The following is a 19,693-nucleotide window of genomic DNA, read 5'->3' on the forward strand; positions in this document are numbered from 1 at the left end:
GTCATCTATCTACCTACTGAGGATTAAAGCATATCCGCGAAACCTACTCGCAAACAGCGGTGATTTTAGGTACCTACGTGGAAATCTGAGGCGAGACAAGTTAGGCGGGCCCCATTCTGATTTTTTAAACTAAGAGGCCGTCCATAGACTAACCGTATGCGGTTTAGAACCGTATACCATACGAAACTTATGATTTCTGTTCATGGAAACATATTTTCATAAGAATATTATACGCATATGATCGTATTTATTTATACCACACACTTACACTTACAAACTTAGTGAAAATCTATTTTCATGAACATATATCATAAGTTTAGTATGGCATACGGTTCTAAACTGCATACGGTTTCAGTCTATGGATGGCCTATAAGACATCGGTACTTTCTATCGAAACATCCGCTTTATAGAAAACCGCCACTGCTTTCAAAAGTTGTAATTTTTATTATCGTATTCTTTTCTTCATTGCCGCCTTTTTATAATCTACCACCCCTAAGCAGCGCATGACCTGCATACCATCATGGGACATCACTGAATATATCATCATAAATCTTTTATATCAATTCAATGATGATCAGTATTTTTCATTGTGAAAAATATGCCGTAAAGAAAGTTTAATAAAATTATTTCCAGAGTTTGAATAGTTTTTAGAACACAACATAATACCAACTCAATAATAACCATATTAAATAATGTCGTAGATATAATTTATTAACTTAATTCTAATTTATTGGGGGAAATATAGCTGTACATTAAAAAAAAATCTATTAACATATTCATCAGCTGTTTTTACTAATTTACATAATTTATTATTATTTAGTATTATCAGTAATGTTAAAAGTTTACGTCCCAACCAGAAGTCTCATCGGGAGGTAGTTTTTCTCTAGGATATTTTTGATAAGAGGATGAATTTTGTAGGGCCAAATTCTTAAGAGGAGAATCAATCTCTCTATGTCGTAGCAAATCCCATTCGAATCCAACAAACCACCTGCAATATTAGAACATTTTAGTTAGGAGAAGAACATTGTAGGTAATGTAATTCGATCACTTACTAGAGATCCCATTACCCAGATCTCAAACCTGGCCACGGTCGGTCGCGAAGCCGCCGAAGCCAGGTCCTTTCACTCTCAATCATGCTTTACTCCCGATAGGCACTACATACATATAAAGGGGATAGACTACAAAAATCGTCTAGGTGGCCCAAATATATAAGCACATTACCCTAAGTAAGTAAGTAAAGTAATTCGATCTGAAAACAGATGATTTTATATTAAAAAAAAAATATTATGACCACGATTATAACCAGTTGCTACAAGTGTAAACATTTTAATGCTTTATAATCACTAATAAATAAAAATATTCAACCAACATAAAAATATTGTGTTGGGAGTTTCTTTTAACTATCATGTAATATAAAATATCTGTTCTTCTTCTTATTATGCCATTCCCTAGCGGAGGTCGGCCACCATCAAGGCGATCTTATCTTTGTCGTCTGCTACCCGGAACAGTTCAGTGGAGCTGCACTCGTACCAATCACGGAGGTTCTTAAGCCACGAAATGCGGCGCCGTCCTCTGCTACGCTTTCCATTGATCTTTCCTTGAATGACAAGTTGGGGAATGCTGTATTTTTGTCCTCTCATAATGTAGCCGAGGTACTGTAGTTTCCTGGTTTTGATACTACGTAGAACTTCTCGGTCCTTCCTCATTCGATTGAGAACTTCAACATTTGTCACCCGGCCAGTCCAAGGAATTTTGAGAATGCGTCTATACAGCCACATCTCGAAAGCTTCAAGTCTCCGTGACTATACCTGTTAATATCTGTTACCTACCATTAAATATTTAGAGTTGGTTAACTTACTAATTCATAGTATTAATATAACTAGATTGATATTATAGCCGTCCTATTACTGCACAAATAAAATAATTAAATATTATTCATTTTAGGTACCTGTGGTGTTTTATATCTTTCACGCCATTTTTGAGATATCCTAATCTTTCAGTGGGTGCGATTCGACATAGTTTTTTTATGAGACCTTGAGCAACTTTAGATATCCTCGGATTTAATTGGACGGCATCAATCCCTCGCAATATCAAATTGTAGGTGTCCATTTCGCTGGTGCCACGGAAGGGCGATATTCCTACTAGAAATTCATGGATCAACACTCCTAATGCCCAATAGTCTATTGCGCGGTCATGACCACTATTCAAAAATATTTCCGGGGCCATGTATTCTGGAGTACCCGCCATTGTATATGTTTTGGAGCTTGCTGGAAGTGGTTTGGCGCATCCAAAATCAACCTAATAAAATTAACAAGGACAAAAATAAGTTAACTAACATTTAGATAACGAATTCAACTTTGGTAAACTTTGGTAACAAATGGTAAAAATCACCGAGATTTATTGGTAGCAATATCACACCTTGTATAATTCCAACTGTACTTAAAGATATGCCAGTGGCGAAGACTCGAGAGAAATAATAGTACGTACAGTAAAGTTTTAAGTGGCTAGGTAGGTATCCTTATACGAAATTTAAGTAATAATATGATTTTGATTATGATTATGCAAATTTGAAAATAAGAATAAATACAAATGTTTATGTTTTAAGTAGGTAAATCAACACACGTGACATGACATAAATCCGAAATTAAGTCGTCAGTATATCTTGCGCTTCACGCTCTATTTCTCTCTCTCTAGTGAGGCTTTAATGCCGGGTACTCATTAGCGAGCCGTAACTGTGACCGTTGCAGATATGTACAGTAACTAGTATTGACGCCAAATAATTAGTTCGCATCTAGAGTTGGTTACAGTATCTGGAACGGTTGCAGTTACTGTTCACTAATGAGTACCCGGCTTAATATCTCGCCAGGTCTTTAACCAGGGCTCCAAATGGACCGGAGCGCACCTGAGCGCCGTTACGGTTCGTGGAATTGGTAAAATTATCGCTCCGTCTCGTTGAAAAAAATATTTTGATCGTCTGAGATAGATAGACTTATTATTTTTATAAAATTTGGTAACTATGTAAACATCTTCAGTCGTGAGCTCCGGTTCATAAACTTTTCCATTTCGAGCCCTGCGTTTAACAATCATTAAGAAATTGTAGATATTATGTATTATATTTTCAGACGTCTTTTTTACACGTTAAGTATATTAACAGGTGATTAGGCGATAATAAAAAAAATGAATGTGGTAAGAATATTATAAATATAGGTATTAAGTATATGTACCTACATACGCCCACGGTGCCCGAGTGGCTACGCGTCAGGCTTATAATGTCGTGGGTCCCGCGATCGAACCTCGGGTCTGGAAAAAATTCACTTGTTGTTTTTCAACATGTGTTTTGACCCAGATTATGGATCTAATAGGTAGAACAAGTGATTGACAACTCCTAAAATAAAAATCTGTTAAGAAATCTCTGAGGTGACCCATCTCCACATAAGATTGTAGAGCAAATTAATATATATATATATATGTAGATGTACTATACCAGTTTGACATAGCCTTTGGAGTCTAGCATAAGATTTTCTGGCTTCAGATCTCTGTAAATGATGCCAAGTTTGTGCAGATGTTCAAAAGCTTCGACTACGCAGGCAGTCATGAAACGAGCTGTGGACTCGTTGAAGTATCGTCTCTCTTGTAGAATTGTAAAAACCTCCACGCCTAATACAGGCTCCATCAGGAAATATACATACTTTGTGCCCTTATATGTGTTGTATAACCTGTAAGACATATTATTATAAAGATGACTAAAAACGTTATCCATTTACTTGAAAAAGAAAACATGTCAACGAATATATTATTATTGTTACTAATATAATAATAAACAGAACATTAAATGGACGGATGTTGAATTTATATGACAAATTATATTTCGTTCGGCATGCGTCATTTGCACCCGCGACCCGCAATCCGCGCATCGCCTAGCCACAATCGTTTTAGACCATGCCTCAACTGAGGCTATACTTCAGCTGGGGCACGGTCTAAAACGATTGTGACTGCGCAACGCGAAGATTGTGCAAATGACGCGTGCAGAACAAAACATAATTTGTCATAAAAAGTCAACATGCGTCCATTTAATGTTATGTTTATTATTCTATTACTACTAATAATAATATATTCATTGACATGTTTTCTTTTTCAAGTAAATGGGTAACGTTTTTTAGTCATCTTTACACGATTTAAGAATTAATTCCCCCGTCGCCATCACAAAACAAATTGACGTGTTCACAGCTCGACTTTCGCTCTCTGACTGTCAGCCAGTCCAAAATTTCGTCGCACCTATAGTTAAAAATTATTTGCCGTTTCACTGAAGTACCGTCCTAAGAGCGTACATAAGTGAAACGGCAAATAATTTTCAACAGTATGTGGAACGAAATTTCGCAGTCGTCAAAAATCGGAGACTGACCGTCGAGGTGTGAGCACGTCAATTTGTTTTGTCATGGCGTCGGAGGAAATATATTCTTAAATCGTGTAAAGATGACTAAAAAACGTTCCGCATGTACTTGAAAAAGAAAACATATCAATGAATAATATACTATTATTATTACGAATATAATAATAAACATAACATTAAAAGGACGCATGTTGAATTTTTATGACAAATTATATTTCTTTCGGCTCGCGTCATTTTCACAATCCGCGTATCGCCTAGTCACGATCTTTTTAGACCATGCCTCAGCTGAAGTCAGTGATGCCAACCGTACTATAATTATAGTACAATACTATAATTTTAATTTCGCGAAAAATGTAAAATACTATACTTTTACGCCAAATATGCCAAAATACTATATTTTTAAAGGATTCAAGACGTAAAATGTTCCTGTACTATATATTTTTCAGAAATACTAGAATTTTTACACCTTTGTACTATAATCAGCATAGAAAAAAATGGCAACACTGGCTGAAGTATAGCCTTAATAGTAGTTCATATAATATGAAGTTACCTATATATTTTAAAAGCTTTTGATTAAATATACGTTTATTGCTGTAATTCACCTACTTACGTTTTATTCGTGTTTAATATACATACATGAAAACTATTTTTCATACTAAATTGGTAGGTATACTTCTTTATGTACTTATGTATTGTGATTTGTAAGAAAAGAGATTGACTGTTTAAATTAAACCATCTTTGTATAATTTATACAAAATTAAAACAGTGAATTGTTTGAATGCGTGGATTTTTTTTTTTAAATTAACAAGATTGTAATTTTTTATCGTTTAGGGTTTAGGGCCTCAAAATCAGTCAGTGTGTCGGGCTTCTACATCAAGTAAATGCGCCACTGTGCGAATTTATCGAATTTCGGGATTAATTTTTTTAATAAATTAATCTGTACCACACATAATAACGACAAAATTAATAAATAACTATGGGTCATAGGTTCATCTAATTTCAATAATATTGGGAACTATGTTTTGTGATTTTGAAGCAAGGTATAAACAACATCTTACATACTTCTGTAGTGCTCCGAATTGTGTATGTATCTTATGTGTATCCGACCATGTCCAATCCGAATAAGAACATATATGGGCCTCCACAGAGTGGAGGTTTGTATTTTTTTTACGAGAAATGGATGTCAGCCAATTGCTCAACCTATTGGGTCCATACTCTGACTCATACACAAATTTAAAAACAATATGTGTACTTGCCAGGCCCAGGATTCGAACAGGCTTAGGACCCACGACGTTATACGCCGACGCAATATTTTATTGTCATTACTCATTATATTTTACGATATTAAAAAAATATGTATTAATACCATTTTTGTAATAATATGTTAAGCAAATATCACTACTTGTATGTTTAGGAATTATTCTTGAATCGGGTGATAAAACCTAATTAGACCAAATCGCAGAGTGAGCGAGAACTTACCACAATTCTACCCTAAATAATTTTTTCAAAATCAATATTTTACTTTAGACCGGAGAGTTAAGACGTGAGATCTGACTCAGCATTGTACCTATACGTACTCAAGACAATCATTGCGAGAGATGTTTATGAGTGAAAATGGGAATTTGGATAAGTAGGTACCTGTTTTACATAAGTGCAGGTAGTATTGATCATGATATGATAAAATATAATAGTTTGTTTACCTACAGATGAAAGGATTGTTACACATGTACATAACCGTCTTTTCATTGAAGACTTGCGTCTGCTGCTGTTCTTTGACCACTTTCACTTTCTGGAGACACTTGAGAGCAAACCGGAGACTTCTGTCTCTGGTGTACTGCACCAATTCAACGCGACCAAATCCACCGACCCCCAATGTTCGGACAATTTCCAAGTCTTCAAATTTGATGTGGGTGTATTCTAAAACATCAAATAAATCAATTAATTGCATATATTATTATATATATATCAATTGAATATGATAAGTGATAAAATAAAAAGGATTTCAAGTTACCTAAACACATTTTGTTTTAAATCTAGGCCTTAAAATATAAAATGAAATTCAGTGTGAATTATCCAAAAAACTTTTTTTGATACCTTAGCTTAGCCTTAGAAGAATCCCATCTTATCGTACATATTGTTTTATGGTTACGTTTATCATTAAAATTTAGTTTATTATTTTTTTCAAATCCAGCGAAAGTATTTTTGAATATGTACGTAAGTACTTCATAATTTAATATATTTCGTAATTATTTTTTTGAAAAAAAAACATCAAATTTTCTAAAAAATAAAAATGTGTATAGCTTGATATCATTTTTATTTATATCAAACCATGCTTCAATATTGTAACCACACTGAAATTAGAAGGTAGTCTGTATTTATACGATGTTTCTTATTATACTTAAAGATATTAACAATTTTCTTTGAATATTGTCTGGCTACAAGGGAACACTTAATTCTATGGTGGCTACCCTTTTTATATAAAAAAAAAACAATATTTAGCCATGATAAATTATAAAGACTGTTTACCTGAAGGTTTTTCTAAATTATTTCTAACAGGTTTTGTCGATGGCAGTGAATCCTCATATCGTTTTTCTTTCAATTCTTGAATGTCTCCCAAGAATTCATTAAAAACACTAAAACATACATACAAATTATTTTATTAAATTAATATAATTATTTGTTTTTCTGTTAGATTATTAATAATCTGATTCCTGACACACCCGCTGTGGAGTGACGTTAATTTTCAATGTCGACGCTCTTGCTTTCGGTAACCCTGCTTAGAAAAAAGAATCATGTTTGGTTTGCACTTTTGAATTAGTATGCTATTTTTTTTAATCAACTCTCTAAAATTACGAAAATGCGTGAATTTTAGTTGAATTTTGTTATCTGACAAATAGTCAATGAATGATATTAGATTATTATGCGCAAACATTGTTTACAAGCGGTGACACTTGGATTTAAACATGCTGGATGTTAATAACAGTTTTCACATTTGGTCGGATATTTCGACCGTTATATCCGAAGTCTGTTATATCATGGTTCTACTGTACATTGTTTACAAGCGGTGACACTTGGATTTAAACATGCTGGATGTTTATAACATTTTTCACATTTGATCGGATATTTCGACCGTTATATCCGAAGTCTGTTATATCATGGTTCTACTGTAGGTACTCAAAATCAAACTTTGTTCCACGAGTTCTATAACAAAAAAAACGTTAACATTTTGAGCATATTATAAGAATTGTAACTAAGTAACTAGTTATCTTAGTGGCGTAACAATGGTAACTAAGATAATTATCAAATAGTATCTTTGTCCATTGCTTAAAATAATTATTTTAACAACAACATGCAATCATTTTCGTTGATTTACGTTGGCATAGTATGAGAAAAGACCTTTCTTATCTGTGCTCCATAATAACAATATAATACATTCATTGGGGGGACATGCTCAGCGTACGTCAAAATGGAGCTTTTATGCTATTTTCAAAGCATGATCCTGGACATTCCTTAAACGTTATAGATAATCTATTTTCATAATTTTGAAGCCTTATTATCCTTTATATTTATTTTAAACATTTGATGACTGCATAAAGTATTTTTATTACATAAAATGGTATTCTTTTAAACCTCTCGATCTAATGTTTTAGAATATAGTCATATTTCAGTACATCCATATGCAGTCGTGTTAAGATTTTTTACGTTTATTAATTTTTAAACGCATTTACAAAACCATTAGTAAAATTAATGTTAACATTACATAGTGACATATTTACGATAAAAATTATATTTTATAATCTTTGTGATCCCAAATTTGATAGGAATTAGGCATTTTATTATTCAAAAAATGGGCAAGATTTACACATTTAAAGATGCTTTTAAAGATACTGATTATAATCTATGCCTTTGACCATTCAAGTGTGATAAACAGTCTACGAATAATGTTTGCTTTATAATAATTATTGACCTAAGAATAAGGTAGTATTTTTTTGAAATACGCCATTTCTATTGGCATTTCCCAGTGGCTAAGCTACAACATACGGCCGTAGCCATAAATTGACAAACGATAAATGAATTAGGGAGTAAGATCATAGTAACGCGCGTGTTTGAACATGTACCGTTTAAAAAAAATCGGTTAGGTTAGGTTGAAACTTGAAAGCTAGAACTGGTTGAAAGGATGCTTCTCATTCGTTAAACCACAGTATACGCCCGAAAGTATATGAAAGTATGTGAAGGACGTGCGATGTTATGGAGGTAAACACATAATAACACAATCTTCTTTTTCAATAGGTACGTGTTTGGACCCAGAGAATGGTCTCAATAGTGGGTAACATTCATTCCTCTAAAAAAATAGGCTCCGAAATATCGGATTGTATAGCCCAGGGTTTCCCAAACTTTTTCTGCAATGGAACACTTCGCAAACCCGGAAATTTTAACGGAACACATAGTTTATTTTGTAGGTTATTTATTAGCGCACCTAACCGTTCTGCCAATTTTGGCAACTGTCGTTAAACTGACAAGACTTGTCAGCCGGCCAGTTAAAAACAATACACCTACCCCATCTTTTTCATGCGCATGGTGTGAGAAAAGATGGTCGTCCGTCTGTACCTAGGTCATGGCCCCCGCATCCCTAAGCGAGCTCCCAGGCAAGAATCTTTGGCGGGCCCCCTTTTTACCGCTAAGGTTAAAGGCAATGTGACGATCTACGGTTGCATATTCCACATTTGTGGTCGAGGTAAAATTAAGGGTATTTTAGTGATTTTTAGTATTTTTGATACACCCACTTTTATGTTGATATGCACAATTATGGACATATCAAATATCGACAATAATAAAAAATTGTAAGTATGGTAAAACCACATATTATTAAATGTTAGTATGCTTGAAGTTAAACATCGCCGCAGGCGACATTTTTTTACTATTAGTACATGTTTGTGATGTGTGTTTATCTCACTTGGCTGGTCGATCTCTCACGCCGGGCCCCCCGCAAGTCCAGGCTCCCAGGCTAGAGGCCTGTCAGCCCCTTTTGGGAGCCATGACCTATCTAGATAGTTGACGTCATAAACATCAGTGCAGATTGATCATCACTCGCCTTTCAATATGAAGTAGATTCTTTAATTATTTTAGTTTTACTTATTTCACTTCTACTTAGTGGAAGATCTTTAAATGTGTTGCAGTGTATAAAACCTTTCCAAATGGTCGCGGAACACCTATTCAGGTTCGGAGGAACACCGTTGTTCCACGGATCATAGTTTGGGAAACCCTGGTATGGCCAATCAAAAAGTGTTCGGATTGCGGATTTTGTTCGGGCGTGAACCCAATAAGTCTTGCTATACTTCTAATCTTTTGTACTTCATAAAAATCGATTTAGACGAATCCGGTGTCACATTTTTTTAGTTAGTATAGATGGAAATAAGGTATCTAAAAAAAGTGATATGTACAGATCACATTAAAAAAATATATAGCTTACAGTCGATCCAATGTCAAACATTCAACTCCTGACACCCCAGCGGTGACTGTCGCCATCCTTTTGTCTTCATGGAGAAGAGCTTGCTCTCCGAAACATTCTCCTCGAAATTGTTCCATGACAAAGACTTCTTCATCACTACCTAATAGGCGTTTGGTAATTGAAACACTGTATGCACGAATAATGTAAAACTTATCTCCCTTTTCGTCTTGTCTTATAATCTTGGTCCCGGGTAAGAAAAACTCCTAAAACAACACAAATTAGAGGAGATTTCTTATGCATGAGTGTAAACTATATAATCCATCTTCCTTATTATATTATATAAGAATTCTGCCAAATAAAATTGATCAGTGGTTTAAATAAGTGTTTAGATTATTTCTACGCTTATTCTTTGTTGAAGACTGGTCCGTGTCGGCTTTATTTTAGGGGCTCAGAGTGATGGTATCCGGTAAATGACGAAAGAAAACAAACATTTGTTTGACTTACATCAGCGATTTCCTAACTACAACATATTTATCGCATTATAAACAAATTTATTGTCGATGTATAAATAGTAAATCAATTTTTGAAGTTATACTTCTTTTGGGGCGTTTGGTAGAGAGTGAAATTGAGAGCTGCGCGCGCACACCGTTACGAAAGAGCGCGACAGTATGAAGTTAGGTGCAAATCAAATAGTTGTATACAAACGGAAGTTTGATAGTAGAATTGTTCCGTTGCCTAGGCAACGAATTTATTATTGTCAGCCATTTGAAATTCCTTACGTAAACAAACGATTAAACGTCAGAGTGACAGTTTTTACTTTAAAAATAAAAACAACGAGAAATAATTATGCAGTTTAGTAATATAAGTTAAAGTGTGTAGAAATAAACCAATGGCGCTCCAATAAGCGGCCCCTTTTCTTGAGTGTGTAATTTAACAGGATAATTAAGAGCTAGTCGAAGAATCTAGGTTATCACAAGTTTTGTTTTTGTTTTGTTACGCCAAGAAAGTATAACTTCTAACGCGCGTACATATTAAGTACACGCACCGATTTTTTTATTTAAGGGGGGACATGCTCGTCGAAGGTCAAAATTGAGTTTTTATTGTATATTCAAACCATGATCCTGGACACTCCTTAAACGTTGTAGATGATCTATTTATATACTTTTGAAGCCTTATTATCCTTTATAGTTAATTTAAACATTTGATGACTGCATGAAGTATTTTTGTTACATAAAATAGTATTCTTTTAAACCTCTCGCTCTAATGTTTTAGAATATAGTCATATTTCGGTACATAACTGTGCAGTGGTGTTAAAAATTTTTACATTTATTAATTTTTAAACGCATTTATAAAACCATTAGCATAATTTATTACGAGATAATTTTTGTAAAATATTCACGATAAAAATTATATTGATAATCTCTGTGATCCCAAATTTGACAAGAATTAGGCATTTTATTATTCAAAAAATCGGCAAGATTAACACTTTTCAAGATGATCCTAAAGATATTTATTATAAACTATGTCTCTTACCATTCAAGTGTGATAAACATCTTATGAATAATGATTGCTTTATAATAATTATTGACCTAAGAATAAGGTAGTGTTTTTTTGAAATACGCCATTTCTTTTGTCATTCCCCAGTGGTTAAGCTACAACATACGGCCGTAGCCATAAATTGACAAACTATAATTGAAGTAAAGAGTAAAATGATATTGACGCGCGTGTTTGAACATGTACCGTTTAAAAAAAAATAAAAAAAAATTCGGTTAGGTACATGTTCAAACACGCGCGTTAACATAATTTTACTCCCTACTTTAATTATAGTTTATCATTTTATGGCTACGGCCGTATGTTGTAGCTTAATCACTAGGGAATGACAAAAGAAATGGCGTATTTCAAAAAAACACTACCTTATTCTTAGGTCAATAATTATTATAAAGCAATCATTATTCATAAAATTTTTATCACACTTGAATGGTCAAAAACATAGCTTATAATAAGTATCTTTAGAATCATCTTCAAATGTGTTAATCTTGCCGATTTTTTGAATAATAAAATGCCTAATTCTTGTCAAATTTGGGATCACAGAGATTATCAAAATATTTTTGTATCGTGAATATTTTACAAAAATTATCTCGTAATAAATTATACTAATGGTTTTATAAATGCGTTTAAAAATTAATAAATGTAAAAAATCTTAACACCACTGCACAGTTCTGTACCGAAATATGACTATATTCTAAAATATTAGAGCGAGAGGTTTAAAAGAATACTATTTTATGTAACAAAAATACTTCATGCAGTCATCAAATGTTTAAAATAACTATAAAGGATAATAAGGCTTCAAAATTATGTAAATAGATTATCTACAACGTTTAAGAAGTGTCCAGGATCATGGTTTGAAAATACAATAAAAACTCAATTTTGACCTTCGACGAGCATGTCCCCCCTTAAGTAATAGTATTTTTAGTATTTCGTTCACCTATTTTTATTATTTTGTTGTTAATAATATTATCTCTATTGACAAGGTAGGATACGATTAGCGCCCCACTAATACAATCAACGACCAGCGGCGGTGATTTCGCCAGCCATCCCGATCTTATTAATGTTTGAATGTATTGTGTATAGGTGAACATGCTGTCACCCTTTTCGGCATCGTTGCCGATTCAGCGTGTTCATAAATAGGATTGCGTTTCCTATAATAATCTATTTATGTATACCTAACATTTATTTTTTAAGAAGCCTGACATTCGACAATAGATATATTTTATCGGAAAGTAAGTATAATGTTTAGTTTAGTTTTAAAAAAGGCTCTTACTCTTTTAAGGAAGTCTGATATCTTCACTAGATCTGAATGTTGGATTCCTTCCAATACTTTAACGGATGAGAGGAATTGGATATTGTCTGCTTGCTCCTGTTTTCTGTCAATCAGTACAATCTTTTGGAAGACACTTCTTTCTAGCACCCATACTCTCGCATCAGTTGTCACTAGTTGGAAATGAAGAATCATATTGGACAATTAGACTATGAAAAAATAAGTTTTTTTAAACTTGTTAGATGTTTCTAATTTGGATTAATAGGTAAGTATGTAACAACAATATAAAGATAGCACTCGAAATACGAACCGGAGCGCTCGATAATTTTCCTAAAATATTAACGTAAGTAGTTGTTGTCTAATTTTATGTAAATATATTTTATAAAAATAAGTGTGTTGGATTATTTGTTGTATGGCATATCTAGCCCAGGTGGTCAAATTATTTTTTCCACGAGACGGAGCGATAACTTAACCGAATTAACGAACCGGAACGGCGCTCCGGTGCGTTCCGGCACATTTCGAGCTCTGTCCATGTCCTAGTAATGAAGTAGATATACATAATACAAACTTTATGAATAGGAACGTGATAACCTTACGATTACCTTTAATAGAAGCAAAACGCTTTGCTTTATAGAGTATAGCCAGTTCGCCAAAAACTTCTCCTGGACCAAATGTCTTGACAGTCTTTCCACTTGTTATGACCTCAAAATTTCCTTCGGCTGAGATGTAAAGATGAGATCCAAATTCGCCTTCGTTTATGATGAAGCTATTGGCTGAAAATTTCTCGGGGTGCATTGCTTCCATAACTGATTTTAATCTGTCATCGTTCATTACATTGTTTACAAACTGGTTGGCTATCAATGCTTTCTTGATAAGACTGAGTGATCTATAAATATACTTACAATAATTATTGATATAAGTAGTAAAACAGGATACGCCAATTTTATTCACTGAATCTATTGTGTAAAATATTTTAGAGCTTATATATATTTGAGTTCAAAAAGTTTTAAATTTAATATTAAATATATATTTATGAACAAATTCGCACCAATGGGTTTTTAGTTGTTTACGAAAGGATGTGTTCACCTCACAGGTTCCATGAAGCGGTTATTTCGAGTCACTTGTAACAAGACCGTTGAAAAACCGTCAAATAATTATATTTCTAATATTATGAATGTTTTATGTAGAAATTAATACATAACCAACCTTTAATTAAAAATAATTTAAGGTAGTCACCTTCACACTACAGAGGGTGTGTATGGAATTGCTAAGTTTTCCTTTCGTATATCGAGTATTAATAATTATGTTTATAAGTCATTCTTCTAACTACTCTTTTTCAACATCCAAAACGTTTGTTTTTGGCATAGTGTATTATTCTCACGATGGCGTGGCCCACTCCACCAACGTCGCTGCGAAGACCAATAATTTCTACTTTAATTTTGCTACTGCGTAGGACGTAGGCCGTAGAGTATTTTTATGCTTCATAACTTCACACTTCGGCGCTAGGATGAAAATGATGTAATATATTCTAAAATATTACATATATTATCAATTTAATTATTTACCTATTACTAGATAATTATATCAATACAAGTGAATATCATTTTGATTTAATTTTATGCGAGGTAATCAGGCAAAAATGCGTATCAGTGTAGTAATAAGTGGAAAAAAATTGTAAAGTTATAAAACGAATACTCTATCTACCTCTAGTACACCTTCGTGAGATAATAAATATACCATACATGTGGGTTACAGTGTTTTGTCAACACACGGTTACAGAGAGAAGTATGAATACAGAGTTGCATAACAAATAAATTTGGCAAGTGAAACCATGATGTTTTAAAGAAAAGAAAATATATGTATAAATAATAAAATTATCATTTCTTTTACTTTGAATCCTTGTCGTATTTCTGATACTTGATATCTTGAATGGGCTGTGAGGAGTCAATTTCCATCGCCGCTAAAATGCGTCCTTTTCGATGGACTTGTTCAGTGGACTCGGTGGTAGCAGTACGAGTATCCATCGCTCTATTATTGATAAGCGTGTCATCTTCGAGGCTAACTGGCGTTGGCGGAGCCGCATCCTTTTTTGGTGGTGTATCGGAACTGGTGGAAGCATCACCGTTACTGTGAATGATACCATCGTCTGCTGCTTTGCCAAAATATGACGCAACTGGTATACCAGTGTCGATGGGCTACAACGAAATATTATACATCATTACACAATTTTTGGGTATTAAATCGTTTAAATATTTACAAAAGGAAACAACCCTGTTTGTAAAAAAAAAAACAATAATTAGTTGGGTGAAGAGATAGTCAGGTCTATCCAATTTTCAATTGGGACGATCGGCTTTAAATAGCAGGGGTGGCCACACTTTTTTTTTCTAGAATCGACTAGTTGATAAAATTATTTATGGCGATCGACTGATATCACTTGTAATTATATCATGCCAGAACAATAAAAACCCATTTTTATAATTCAAATATGTATTTATGTATTTTGAAAACAGATATTTTATACATAAGTAAGTACTTATAAAAAATAATGATACGAAAAAATCGAATTAACGACAATAATATAATTGTTATGTTTTTCACTTCTAAAAAAAATCAGTACAGATTAACTGTAATTTAGAAATATATACACAATTTACCTGTATATCGAATATTAGAAATCTTAAAATTTATTATTTATTTTCATCCGAAACTTTGCATTGGATATTTTCAGCATTTTTTTCATTGTATACATAATGCAATGGTTACTGATAAAAGTGGGTATTGCTTTTTTTATTGTATTAATTTTTACATAAAGTAGTAAACCCAACATGATTCCCAATATAGTACAATATATTATTATGTCCGCGATCGACCAAAAATACCTTCGCGATCGACGTACTGGCCATCCCTGATAGAGACTGTTTTCCATTAGGTACAATTATTTTATCTTTATATAGGGTGTATTCGTATGGCGTAGTTTTATAGTAGGACAATAAATTATTGTTAATGTGGATCTGAGAGTTAAAATAATCCAACAGCAAAAGTAACCGTAACAATAACTCCATTAATCGTTAGCACCTTAAATATTGATTGGAGATTTTTTTTGTTCTGTTTTTTACAAAAACATTAATATAATATACGGTCGAACTAACGTGAAAATGCGACACAGAACAAAAGTGGTCAGCTGAAAAACTGAAGTTAGTGTGACTGTGAAATTCGTGAAATCCGCGAGAATTCATAAAATTCGTGAAAAACGGTTTATTTTGAACTATTTTAAACAATAAAGGTCTACAAATTAAAAGATTAGTTTGGTTGGATATCATTATTAAAGTAGCGAGAGTGGAATTATTCTATTAGAAATTTTAATGAATGAAAGAATAAAATTTGATGCCACGCACTTTTCTTTTTGTTGCTAGTAAATAGTTGATTATTAATATGCAGACGTAAAGTTACAATATAAATCTGTTTTTATATGTATTATCAATTGTAAATTTATATTTTGCTCCCCATTTGTTTGTTCAATGTAGAAATAATATGTTAAGATGAATCGTATATCCATAATGTAAGCAATAAAATATTATTTTAATACTTTGTTCTAAAGGATTATTTTATTTATTAAATCAAGTAAAATTCATGATGACAAAATTTTCGCCTGCCGTGAATATTTGTGATTATGCATTCAGCATTTCGAAGATTTTCTACGGAAGTTTCCGTTCAAGATAGTAACGCAGCAGTAATTTAATGTGTTAAGGGTTCCTCCAAATAGGACAACAAAGATTTTTTCTTTCGGCTATTGGAATACTTTTCAATTAATAAAAAGTATATACCTAGGCATTTAATTCTTACATCGTTTATATATTATGTGTTTTGGATATCTTAGCCGGCTCGCACATCACAACTCGCCTTGTGTGCCTGACGGCCATAAATTAAAACCTTCGAGACTGCCGGCGAATGTTGCACGATCACAACCTCGCACATCTGCCTAGCGCTGCTAGCTCTAGCTCTACCAAACGCAGCGACAGTCTGGAGAGAAATGGCCGATTCGCCCGATTCTGCAGCTGTCTGCATGCGCGGAGTCGATATTGGCCGGACATCGACATGCAGGCTTTGGCCAATGCAACTAGACGAATGTCGCAGGGTCGCAGAGTTGCAGTTGCATCGGCCAATCTGCGAAGCTCCATTTGATAACGTTTGTTTCTTGGTTTACGATGACGTCACATCGACGAATTCGTCGTAAGACGCATGCGGCGAGTTCTGATGTGCGAGCCCTCTTATCGTAATAATTGAAGAAATCCGTCGACTTATTTTTATTAAGTATCTAATATATTATGAGATAAGTACTTGCCGTTATTTTACTTGTAGCACTTGGATCCGTATAATTCTCTTTACCGTCTGCAACGGACCACAGATTAAACCCCTTTTTGACACTCCAACTAAATGGAGCGCAAAGGCGAACCATCGTTAAGTTAAGATTATTATTATTTATTGTGATATATATCAACCTCTAAGACTGCCTTTGAAATAATTAATAATAATTGACACAGCAACTCACTCCAAATACGATAAAATATTACAAACAATATATCACTGCATTCCGTATTCATATCAACTAAAGTTGCCTTTTTTGAATGAGTGCGTACTCTTATTAATGCACTGTGAAATGTATAGGTATATACATTGTTGAATTATCTAAAATGACATTATTTCAGAATTTCCTGTTATCGAGTGTGATAACAGGTGTTCTCATTATAAATTTATAATCAGTACCTATGTAATCATTTTTAAAACATTTTCCTTAGAACCTGATTATTACCTAGTTGCTTTCTTAAGTAATAGCAAGATAGGTGAAGCGTCTGAAAAAGTCCTAACAATAAAGGGACCAAGCCCCATATAACTCTGAATCCACTCGTACAGATTGATTTTCTTTGTAAATACCTACATACTTATAAAGTAGTAAAAAATAATTTTACCTGTAATAAGGCTCAATTTTACAACGTTTTTCTTAGCTCGTATTCTTATTTGTCCGGTGGTTTTTTGTCCGGTACAAATCTTGCAATCGATTTTTAACTAACTTCCCTACTAGCTAGACATTTGAAACTTTTAGAATATATCAGAACACGATGCCAATGCATTTTTTAATACTTTTAGCCATCTTTAAGTAGAATTGAATTCATTTTCAGTTAAATCTGTTTTGTATGAAAAGTTATTTCGACACCATGGTTGCTATGGGGGTCTGGGGTCCTAGCAACTAAATTATTAATATATACGTGCGTTACTATGGAAGTCAATATGAGCTGTCAAAATGACATTTCAGTAAGTATTATTTCTATCAAGTACAATTTTTTTTGATCGTTTAAGCTAGTCAAGTCAAGTTTATATGATTCAACACAAAATTGAAAAACGTTGTATATAAAAGTTCTTTTTATCTTGTAATTATTGTAAATCTGTTTAAATAATGTATCCCTACATATTATACCATTAAATAATACGTCTTATAAACATACATACATACATCCTATACTACGTATGGTAGTTATGTAATTAAAAACAAGCTCTACATACATTGTAATAATAAATATTTTTACCAGATACGTTGAAAAACCTTATTAGTGATGGAAATTGAAGCAAAAAAGGACCACTGATTAAGTTAGCTACAAGTGAGTGCATTACAGGTTCATTTGCAGAGAACTTCATACTACTGTTATGACATTTACATATTTGCTAATTTGTAGGGCATATAAAAAGACAATCTTTTACGATGAGTAGATAAGCAGCCAAATAATACACTTCTGACTTCGCTATCATATTCGCTATAATAATGAAAAATCCTGTAAAATTTGTGTGAAACCATTAATTGCACACTGCACTTGAGTAAGTAATGAAAACAAACATAAAATGGCCGCCTTTGCTTGAGCGAGAAAATCAGAATGGCAACTAAACGATCTTAATATTTATGAAGTTGATTGATTTAACCATGCTTTATGTACTTGCAAAATAAATTCTTATGTCATAACAGAACTAAAAATGTATAATACTCCTTCTATTATAGTCCAAATTCGTTTTACAGACTTATTCTTTAACTGTCCACTTTACTATTGAGATAATATATTCTGTTACCTACCTTTATTTAATTGAAATCTGAAAATCAATTAATATCAGTATGTATATTCAGCTTCATCTCCCTTATTCACCCCCCGAATTGGCTGAAGACTGGGGTGAGCTAATTAACATCAAAATGGGTAATAATCGTGGTAGGTATTAAAATATAAGTTGAAACACCTTGTTGGGGGGGGGGTAGTCAATTATTTAGTTGTTAGTATACTAACTAGTTTCTTAATATCCCTGCAAATATCGACGACGTATTGTCTTATCTGGAAATCGCATTCTTATCTTGATACTTTCAAGTCCACCAACAATATTCATTTGACATTTACAACTCACTTATCTTTCATTTTTGTTTTACTTTTATGGGGCGCTGTGACTAAACATTGGTGTTCAAACTTGGGTGTGTGCTGGATACATTTTACTATATGCAGGGTCGCTAAGATTGAAGTTACCCTTGGTTGTTCAAACGTGTTCAATGTTCAAACACGCGCGTCAATAACATTTTACTCCCTACTTCAATTATAGTTTGTCAATTTATGGCTACGGCCGTATGTTGTAGCCTAATCACTGGGGAATGACAAAAGAAATGGCGTATTTCAAAAAAACACTACCTTATTCTTAGGTCAATAATTATTATAAAGCAATCATTATTCATAAGATGTTTATCACACTTAAATGGTTAAAGACATAGCTTATAATAAATATCTTTAGAATCATCTTCAAATGTGTTAATCTTGTCGATTTTTTGATTAATAAAATGCCTAATTCTTGTCAAATTTGGGATCACAGAGATTATCAATATAATTTTTTATCGTAAATATTATACTAAAATTATCTCATCATAAATTATACTAATGGTTTTATAAATGCGATTAAAAATTAATTAATGTAGAAAATCTAAACACCACTGCACATTCATGTACCGAAATATGAC

The 19,693-nt window shown here is 33.1% G+C and overlaps 2 protein-coding genes across 2 annotated transcripts; both read right to left on the bottom strand.

The window, feature by feature from the left end:
- Nucleotides 1-718: 718 nt before the first annotated feature.
- Nucleotides 719-17,383, bottom strand: LOC147064653 (cGMP-dependent protein kinase, isozyme 1-like). Its single transcript, XM_085957583.1, has 9 exons — nucleotides 17,000-17,383; nucleotides 14,548-14,852; nucleotides 13,260-13,543; nucleotides 12,661-12,830; nucleotides 6,917-7,023; nucleotides 6,091-6,307; nucleotides 3,485-3,716; nucleotides 1,949-2,298; nucleotides 719-988 (listed from the first exon to the last, which is right to left on the bottom strand). Exons 1-5 carry the CDS (start codon nucleotides 17,111-17,113, stop codon nucleotides 7,015-7,017), a joined length of 882 nt encoding a protein of 293 aa, XP_085813709.1. The 5' UTR covers nucleotides 17,114-17,383; the 3' UTR covers nucleotides 719-988; nucleotides 1,949-2,298; nucleotides 3,485-3,716; nucleotides 6,091-6,307; nucleotides 6,917-7,014.
- LOC147064654 (cGMP-dependent protein kinase 1-like) lies at nucleotides 835-3,673 on the bottom strand. Its single transcript, XM_085957685.1, has 3 exons — nucleotides 3,485-3,673; nucleotides 1,949-2,298; nucleotides 835-988 (listed from the first exon to the last, which is right to left on the bottom strand). Exons 1-3 carry the CDS (start codon nucleotides 3,671-3,673, stop codon nucleotides 835-837), a joined length of 693 nt encoding a protein of 230 aa, XP_085813811.1.
- Nucleotides 17,384-19,693: the final 2,310 nt, after the last annotated feature.

The sequence above is a fragment of the Rhyacophila brunnea genome, unplaced genomic scaffold (assembly GCF_057557595.1).
Source record: "Rhyacophila brunnea isolate RB1 unplaced genomic scaffold, BYU_Rbru_1.0 scaffold_7, whole genome shotgun sequence".
In the NCBI taxonomy this organism is placed as follows: Eukaryota; Metazoa; Arthropoda; class Insecta; order Trichoptera; family Rhyacophilidae; genus Rhyacophila; species Rhyacophila brunnea.

Coding starts and splice junctions, on each gene's coding strand:
- LOC147064654 (XM_085957685.1), bottom strand. CDS start 3,673: ATGGAGCCTGTATTAGGCGTGGAGGTTTTTACAATTCTACAAGAGAGA. Junction 2,299..3,484: donor CCAAAGGCTATGTCAAACTG/GTATAGTACATC, acceptor TAATTTTATTAG/GTTGATTTTGGATGCGCCAA. Junction 989..1,948: donor AAAGATATAAAACACCACAG/GTACCTAAAATG, acceptor CTAATATTGCAG/GTGGTTTGTTGGATTCGAAT.
- LOC147064653 (XM_085957583.1), bottom strand. CDS start 17,113: ATGGTTCGCCTTTGCGCTCCATTTAGTTGGAGTGTCAAAAAGGGGTTT. Junction 13,544..14,547: donor AAATACGACAAGGATTCAAA/GTAAAAGAAATG, acceptor GTATATTTATAG/ATCACTCAGTCTTATCAAGA. Junction 12,831..13,259: donor GCGTTTTGCTTCTATTAAAG/GTAATCGTAAGG, acceptor ATTTCCAACTAG/TGACAACTGATGCGAGAGTA.